This window comes from Lolium rigidum, chromosome 1 (genome assembly GCF_022539505.1).
Source record: "Lolium rigidum isolate FL_2022 chromosome 1, APGP_CSIRO_Lrig_0.1, whole genome shotgun sequence".
NCBI lineage: Eukaryota > Viridiplantae > Streptophyta > Magnoliopsida > Poales > Poaceae > Lolium > Lolium rigidum.
In genome coordinates, this window is record NC_061508.1 from 206517434 (window position 1) to 206525096 (window position 7663).

The following is a 7663-nucleotide window of genomic DNA, read 5'->3' on the forward strand; positions in this document are numbered from 1 at the left end:
GGAAGATTGATACCCACGGCGAGAAGTACGGCGGGCAACCCGGGTAGCACTCGCACGGTGCTACGAACGGGGAGATCCGCCGTACACCGTGCGGCCCCGTGTCGCATATCTTGATGTCGTAGAAGGCCAACAACCGGCGGATGAAGTCGGAGGACGGGAGCGCGAATCCGCGATCCGGAAGCCGAGGAAAAGCACGACTCGCCCGGCCTCGGAGCGGCTCCACCTCGTTCGCCGGCGGAACTCGCCAGCGCTCCTGTTTGAACTCGGGGATGACCCCGGAGGCGACGTACGGAAGGAGGGACTCGCGCCTGACCTTGGACTTGCCCCAGGCTCTCGCCGCCATGGTTGCGCTCGGGAGCTCTTGGCGAAAAGAGAAGAGAATGAAGGAAGAATGTGGCGGAGTGATAAGCCCTAACCCCCGGGTTCGGCCTTTTATATCGCTGCACTCGCCCCAGATAAGCACCAAATCCACCCGTTGATTCGCCGCGAGATCGCCGCCCCGTGATTAACGGTCAGGATCGGCGGCGGGATCAGCGGAACGGGCGTTAAGACTAGCCGTTAACAGTCCCATCGGGCCCAACGGTCAACTCCATGCAAACGGTCTGCACCTCGGTCAACGTGAAATCTAGCCGTTGCCTCCTCCACGTGTCCGCGCACGAGACTTAAGCCGACTGACCTGCGGCGACTGGCATGCGCCGACTGCCATACGACGACTGGCACAACGCCGACTGTCCTGCGTCGAATGGCTCATCAAGTTCAGGCGAGTGAAGACTAGCGATCCGCTAGAGTTTACTTCGGGAGCCCGGCGGCGATTCACCTCAATCCGCCTTCGTGCCTCTCCGCGACCCGTGCCGGATCTACACTTCGTCACCCCCGCGCTCGGGGACTACTGATGGGGGTATGCCCATAGGGGGTGGGTCGCCAGTCCCACTCGCCATGAGGATGAAGGCCCAGGGAGGACCGCCAGTCGCCCAACCGACTGGGCCCGAAGGCGACTGGGCCGAAGTCCTAAGGAGAAGATCTGCTCGGTTCAAGATAGAGATTACTTGTAGAAGGGTGATGCATCCCGGATTAGTAGCAACTGATATGATTCGGAGTTATCTCCTTGTAACCCTAGACCGGGGGTGGATATATAAACCCCTTTGTAAGCTCTTGGCTCCGCGCCGACTGAGCCCCCCATTGTAATTCTCCACTGAGCAATAAGATCTAGCAGGACGTAGGCCTTTTACTCTCCGGAAGGGCTGAACCTGGGTAAAACCTTGCGTCCCTTGCACCTCGACCCGTAGATGGCGATGTTCCCTTCCCCTCGCATCAACGAAGTGTGCTACCCCCTGTAGCATCTGCCGTGGTTACATCCACGACATTAGTTGTTTAAGGAAAATTTCAGATGCAGAGATGTGTTGCAGTAAATTATTATCAAAGATCAATTAAAATGTTACTACCTCGGTTTCTTAATACAAGACGTTTTTGCAGTTTATATTTGTGAACGGATGGAGTACTTGTTTCACTTGGTGTTCCCATAACTTATCACGCATTTGTAGTTTGTATTGGTAAAAATTATCGACTCTACGATCTGTTCTAATTCTACCTTCACAATGCGGGTGCAGAATGTTGTGTTCATGATGCCAAGAAGCGTATGCATGTCTTTTCTGCTCAGAGGAGCATACTGCAGATAACAGAATATACTGGTGCACCTGAACAGGTAGTATATCTTTGTAGCACCATTTACAACAGGACAGGATGTTCATGATCCATCCTCGTGCCATGACCATCGGTCGTCCAGCAGACACCGGCAACATCGTGTGAAATCAAAGATAGAATCAGACTTTACCGGCTCTATGCAGCTTCTAACATACTTGGATGTAGATGCCACGAGAGATTGCAGATACTTGCCTTTCACATCTCAGTATAAGGTCTCATGTTTCTTGGTCTGGATTGGGCTGCGTAATGTGATCCGAGTGCATCTTTACCAGGAGAACGATGAGCTGTTCCTCAAGGTCATCTGCCTTGCTGCGCCTGCTAACAGTTGTCTTCCCGCTACTTGTGACCATGACAACCACGTCTTTGTAGTTCGCTAGCTCGTTTGCCACCACGACATTCATACCGTACTTTCTCAAGGCCATCTCTGCCTTCTGCAGAAGGATGTCCGGATCTGTCTCGAGCTGCACTTTGCAGGTTGTAAGAGCAATCAGTATGGTGAATCCATACAATAGGAAGGTAACATGTACAAGAATTAATGAGGTAGGTCACTTTTCTTTGAAGCGGGAAAAGGGATGAACATCATTAGCTAATTTAGTTTTCGAGTTTAGAAGAGACAAAAAGGGATAGAACAAAGTAACTAACCTTGAAGGATACACAAAATGCTGAAGGAGCCCAATGGTTCCTGAGGATGAAAAGCATCTTAGGAACTTGATTGAGTTGCATGTTCAAAGGGCCACCTGCTGACTCGATTTTATGTTTAGCCTGTGAAACCATTTGTGTCAGCGATGAATACTAAAGTAAACACTGTAAGGGTGTCAAACTATTGTGAATATCCTCCAAAACTTTTCATTGAGCCGTACTTTGACTGCTTTTGACAAGTACTACCCTGCAAATACTAGTGCAATGCCACCTCATGTACAGTGTGCCCTACTGCCTTAACTAGTTGTGTATTGAGTGCCTTTGCTAAGGGCAATTTTGGGTTGAAGGCATTTGAAAGGAAAAAAAAAATGAAAAATCTTGTATAATAGGGGCACTGGTCCCTTAAAAGTATCAGACAACATGATCACATCGCATGAACAGTAAAAAGTAGCAAGAATGAAATCTAATCAAAATTTCACATAATTTCTTCAATTAACAAAATTAATTTCTTGGACTATTCCCTCTATTCAATGATGGAAGTGCATAAAAAATGGCAATTTAGCGTACCCACTTGATCGATCATCTGCTATGCGCGAACTGATTGTTTGTTCACATGTACAAATAATGAGCATAGGAAAAACGAAGTAGAACCTACCATGCTCTCCCATGGAACGTAGAAGTCAGAAACTGCAGCAGCAAGATAAAACATTCCGTGGTGTCCCAAGCAATTCATGGAAGTTGATACCAATTGCAGTAGCTGTTGGCAATACAGACAGAACAGATTCGCATCATTATAACATCATTCGGCAGGTTAAGCTTTGTTGCATAAATAAATGGGATAGTTAATACAACTAATAGATTTCAGTTCTAAGACTGAGTTATGTGAATAAAATCATTGCCTTCATTGGCATTATGCTCTATTAACATGCCAAACTATAATTAATCCTGAGAAACCTCAAAAGTCAAATATAATCCAATGATCCAGCAGGGCACAAAATGCTCTATGTGCAGTATTAATAGACCTTATTATGAGAATGGCGCATTTGCAAAACAGAAATGCGGCAACATTTGCTATTAGGAAATAGGCGTGCAGTACCTGAAGGTACTCAAAAATTGTAGTGAAGGGAAGTTTCAGAAGTAGACCTTCATCAGTTGCCTGCATTCAAGAATACAAGCCAGCGATCATGGTACCATGTCAGTCTGACTGGCAGCTGATGCAGAAATGAAAGTGACTTCAGAAAAGAGGTGCTTATAGATGGTTAAATATGTACACCTTGCGATAGCTGCTAATCGCTGTCTTGACCACCGTGGTATGAGATTCTGGGACTGAGATAAGTAGCTCAAATGAGCACAAAAGTTCCAAAAGCAGGATACATGGTACTTAAACTAGTGCAAAATATTCAAGTGAGAAGGTTTGAACACTGAAAAAAGCAAACAAGACGAAACAGTGTGGATTTACGACAATAGTGAGAAGCACAGATGGATCTGATACAGATTGTATGGCATAAATAACTCAGGATTGCAATCACTAGACCTTGGATCTCTGATTCTTCACCGAGCTCAAAGAGATCAAGAAACGAATCCTCTGGGAGAAATCTACAGTAAGGCTGCTTGCTCCCACTGCAAAGAGGAGCAGAACTGAATCAGGAACTGCTAGCAACTAGCTAAGCCGGAAATATCTCCATAAGATTCCGTAGTTTGCAAACAAAGTATATTGCCTTACAGAACAAATTTCACACACTGCAAAGAGCAGAGCTAGTGTTACTCTCAACTATTCCATACACTGTGGCATTCATAACTGAATATCAAGAACTGCTAGCAACCAACTACGCCAGAAACATCTTCATATTGACGGAGTATGAAGTTTGCAAACAAACCAGAGGCCTTAGAGAACAAATTTCAATGAAGCATATGAATCGAGCGCTTAGCTACTTGAGCTTCATTCTTGAGCTAGAAAAACTAACCGGCGATGGATGAAGATGACGGCGTAACCAGCCTTGAGAAAATACCTGCATTGCACGGGCAGTTCTCAGTCACAGCAAGCAGAAACGCGGCAGGTAGGAAAGAAGCCGTCTTGGTGCTTACTCGGTGGACGCGGCCCCTCGCTGGCCGGAGCTGAAGTTGTCGATGTAGCGCACGCACCGCTGCTCCAGGGGCACCGTGGTGCCGCCGGAGGTGACGCAGACCACCCCCACGGGCCCTCCTCCGGTCCCTGCAGCGCACAGCACAGCTGATTGACACAAGCACCAGAAGAATCCCAACCTTCCGACCCGAATTGCCGGAGCCTCGGATGTTCTGCGATGAATTGGAGGATTTGCAGAAGTTGGCAAAATAATGGGGGCTCTGAGGCGACTTGCCTGCGGAGCGGGAGTGGCGGGCGACGAAGCCGGCGAGGGTGGCGGCGACGGCGTCGCGTTCGCGGAGGGCCGGCGCGGCGCGGAAGAAGGCCGCCGCCTCGTCCTCTGAGCTCCGGCGAGCCGCGGCGCTGGTCGGATCCATGGCTACCACGGTATGGTATGGCTTTGCTCGGGCTTGATTCCCCGATCTTGCTTTTGTGATTTGAGAGAGACCGGGAGGAGAGTGACGGAACTGACACACTGCGAATCTATCTCCGGGAGATGGAATGAAAAAGCAAAAGTAAAAAAAAAAAAGATTAGGCCGGATATAGTTCGGGGTTTTGAACCCGACGTGAATCGAACACGCAACCTTCTGATCTGGAGTCAGACGCGCTACCATTGCGCCACGGATCCGGTGATGCAACAACAGATGGATTTTCGGATATAATCCCTTACTGAATTTGTATCAGCTGAGTTTAGTCTACAACTACAATATTCGTTTTTTTCAGAAAACATAGACTAAGAGGATAATAAATAACTCTTTAAAATTAAGTACAGAGTGATGCATAGAAAAAAAATTAAGATCAAAGTTCTACAGAGTTTATTTGAAACAGGAAAGATGAACCAAATAAACACAAGTTTTTTTTAGTCCCTCCAATTCATATAGGTTCGTCCACCATGGCTCACGCCAAATGATTTTCTTACTTATTCTAGTGTTTCGTACTTTTGCCACCACTGAACAAACAATAGGCAAAATAAAAGGGGTAAAATACCACGTGATACGCATAAGTTAGCTATATTAGCCTTACTCTCCTGTAATGTGTAACAATGCCCCTAAGTGTGTTCTGAGGATTGTGGTCTACTCCCTCCATCCACAAATTATCAAATGAAGAGACAATTGTAGGTTTTTCAAGACGTATTATCAAGTGAAGAGAAATTTGCATTGAGAAGATGCAAACTAGTCTTTCTTTTCTCTTTAGTTATTTAACCTCTAATAAGCTAAGAGTATGTATAAAATGGAGAAAACATGTGGTGAATATTATTGGGTTTAATTTTCGTGCAATAAGAGAGAAGCAAATTTTGCTACTTCTTCCGATCCATATTAATGGACTCTACTTTGTTTAGATTCGTATGTATCTAATTAACTTTCTAGACTAGATGGATGTATGTATATCTAGACAAAGTTAAGTCCATTAATATAAACCGGAGGAAGTATTTTAAAGTACATTGGGAAGGTAGAAATACACTCTTTTAAGCAGTGACGAACCCAGGATTTGGAGAAGACCATGGCTAATTTCCTAATGCCTATAAACTGTGGGAAAAAATCCCCTACCGGCTCCCAAACCATATAATATTAGCTTTTAGATGCTAAATGCATAAATGATGTTTTAATACGAAAGAAGTTCATTATTTAATATGAAATTTACAAGAAAAATAGAGGTACTAGATGGGCCAAGAACCGGGCGGTAGCCCTGCTGCCTTTTTTTTTTTTTTTTTGAGATATCCGCCCCTGCTTTTAAGGACAAGGTTTAAGGCGAAATGTCCACTTATTTCCGAACGTAGAGAGTATGAGTGTAATAATTTTGTTCATGGTGAATTGATAAAGCTCATCTTTTTCTAAATAAATATTCCAATGCTAGTCGTGAGGCGGTTTGAAGAGGAAAATTGGCCGGCTTCTCCATCCGATACCCTGAAGTGGAATATTCTTTGGTGCCTCACCATTGCAATAGAAATACACCAAACGTAATATTTTGTGTGTATGCAACCTTACTTACAACATTTATTCTGTGACTGCTGAAAGATGAAAGTATATATATTTTGAACACGTCCATATCCTTTTTAATGGTTGTGGGGAGCTAATGCTCACCTTGATTTTTTTCATTCATATTTGTCTATTAGGCTTTATAACCTCCTACAAAATAGGTTCAGAGGAACCACCGTGATTACAAGAAAAGAGGGATATGCAAATCTACTTTGCTCATAAGTGTGGATGCACGCAGCGCCAAAAATCACATTTTAAAATATTCAAAATTCCAAAAAATACCCAAAAAAAATACATTCTCTTGTGGCCTGTGTATAATTATATTTTTTTACACCGGCCACAAGAAATGTTTTTTCTCCCGCAAAACTTTGTGTGCGAACATAGACTGTTGATATATACACCTTGGAATTTCAGTTGATTTTTTAAAACATTTTGAATGCATTTTTCATGATATGTGCATTTACACATGTGAGGCGAAACATCATGTTCATATACCGAAATCCAAAAAAGAAAACACGCACAAACTCACCGCACTACAAGCTAAGCCACCGCAAGGACCGAAGTGACAAAACCAACAGTAGAAAAATTGCACGAGAAGCCCCAACATGGTAGACGAAGAGCTCCAATCAGCCGAGACCAAACCTTGAAACCTCAACAGATTACTAGTTTGGTTGCAACAAAACATAAAAGTGTGTCCTCATTTGCAACGAAGCATAAATTTTTCTTACACATGTAATATCGCATATACATTTTTCAGCTTTGAAGAAATCTTTGTAGCATACATCGAGTAATCATCGCAACATTTACTTGTGGGTACACACAGAAAAATGATAGTCGTTTTGTAATATTTCGTAACACATTTTGCAAGATCGAAAATTCCCAAAACAATTGACCTCCACCAACAAAAATGGATGCACCAGTATGCGCCAATTTGACCTCGATGACCAATGAATCCTGATATATTCAAAACGTATCTATTTTTCCGAACACTTTTGTTATTATTTTTCCTCTAATTTGTGTGTTTTAAATACAACTAACACGGACTAACGTTGTTTTCAGAACAATTGCCCTGCTATCTCGTTTTTGTGCAGAAATCCAACTTTCCAGAAAATCTCCGGGAAATATCGCAAAGTCCCTATTTCACCCGAATACTCGCGGAGCTAGAAGACGAGACAGAGAAGGGCCACGAGGGGCCCACACCTGGCCCGCTCCTAGGGGTGGTCTG

The 7663-nt window shown here is 44.3% G+C and overlaps 1 protein-coding gene and 1 non-coding gene across 2 annotated transcripts; both read right to left on the reverse strand.

The window, feature by feature from the left end:
* Nucleotides 1–1620: 1620 nt before the first annotated feature.
* Nucleotides 1621–4854, reverse strand: LOC124688748 (phosphopantothenate--cysteine ligase 2-like). Its single transcript, XM_047222387.1, has 9 exons — nt 4698–4854; nt 4426–4552; nt 4305–4349; nt 3875–3960; nt 3614–3666; nt 3437–3496; nt 2996–3097; nt 2344–2463; nt 1621–2162 (listed from the first exon to the last, which is right to left on the reverse strand). Exons 1-9 carry the CDS (start codon nt 4837–4839, stop codon nt 1917–1919), a joined length of 981 nt encoding a protein of 326 aa, XP_047078343.1. The 5' UTR covers nt 4840–4854; the 3' UTR covers nt 1621–1916.
* Nucleotides 4855–5018: 164 nt separating this feature from the next.
* TRNAW-CCA lies at nt 5019–5090 on the reverse strand. Its single transcript has one exon. It is a non-coding gene; the product is annotated as a tRNA-Trp (tRNA).
* Nucleotides 5091–7663: the final 2573 nt, after the last annotated feature.

Bases quoted from the DNA above. Each gene is read 5' to 3' on its own strand.
- LOC124688748 (XM_047222387.1), bottom strand. From the start codon at position 4,839: ATGGATCCGACCAGCGCCGCGGCTCGCCGGAGCTCAGAGGACGAGGCG. The intron at 4,350-4,425 runs GTAAGCACCAAG...CGTGCAATGCAG, and splicing joins CGAGGGGCCGCGTCCACCGA to GTATTTTCTCAAGGCTGGTT. The intron at 3,961-4,304 runs GTTAGTTTTTCT...TCCTCTTTGCAG, and splicing joins GTCATCTTCATCCATCGCCG to TGGGAGCAAGCAGCCTTACT.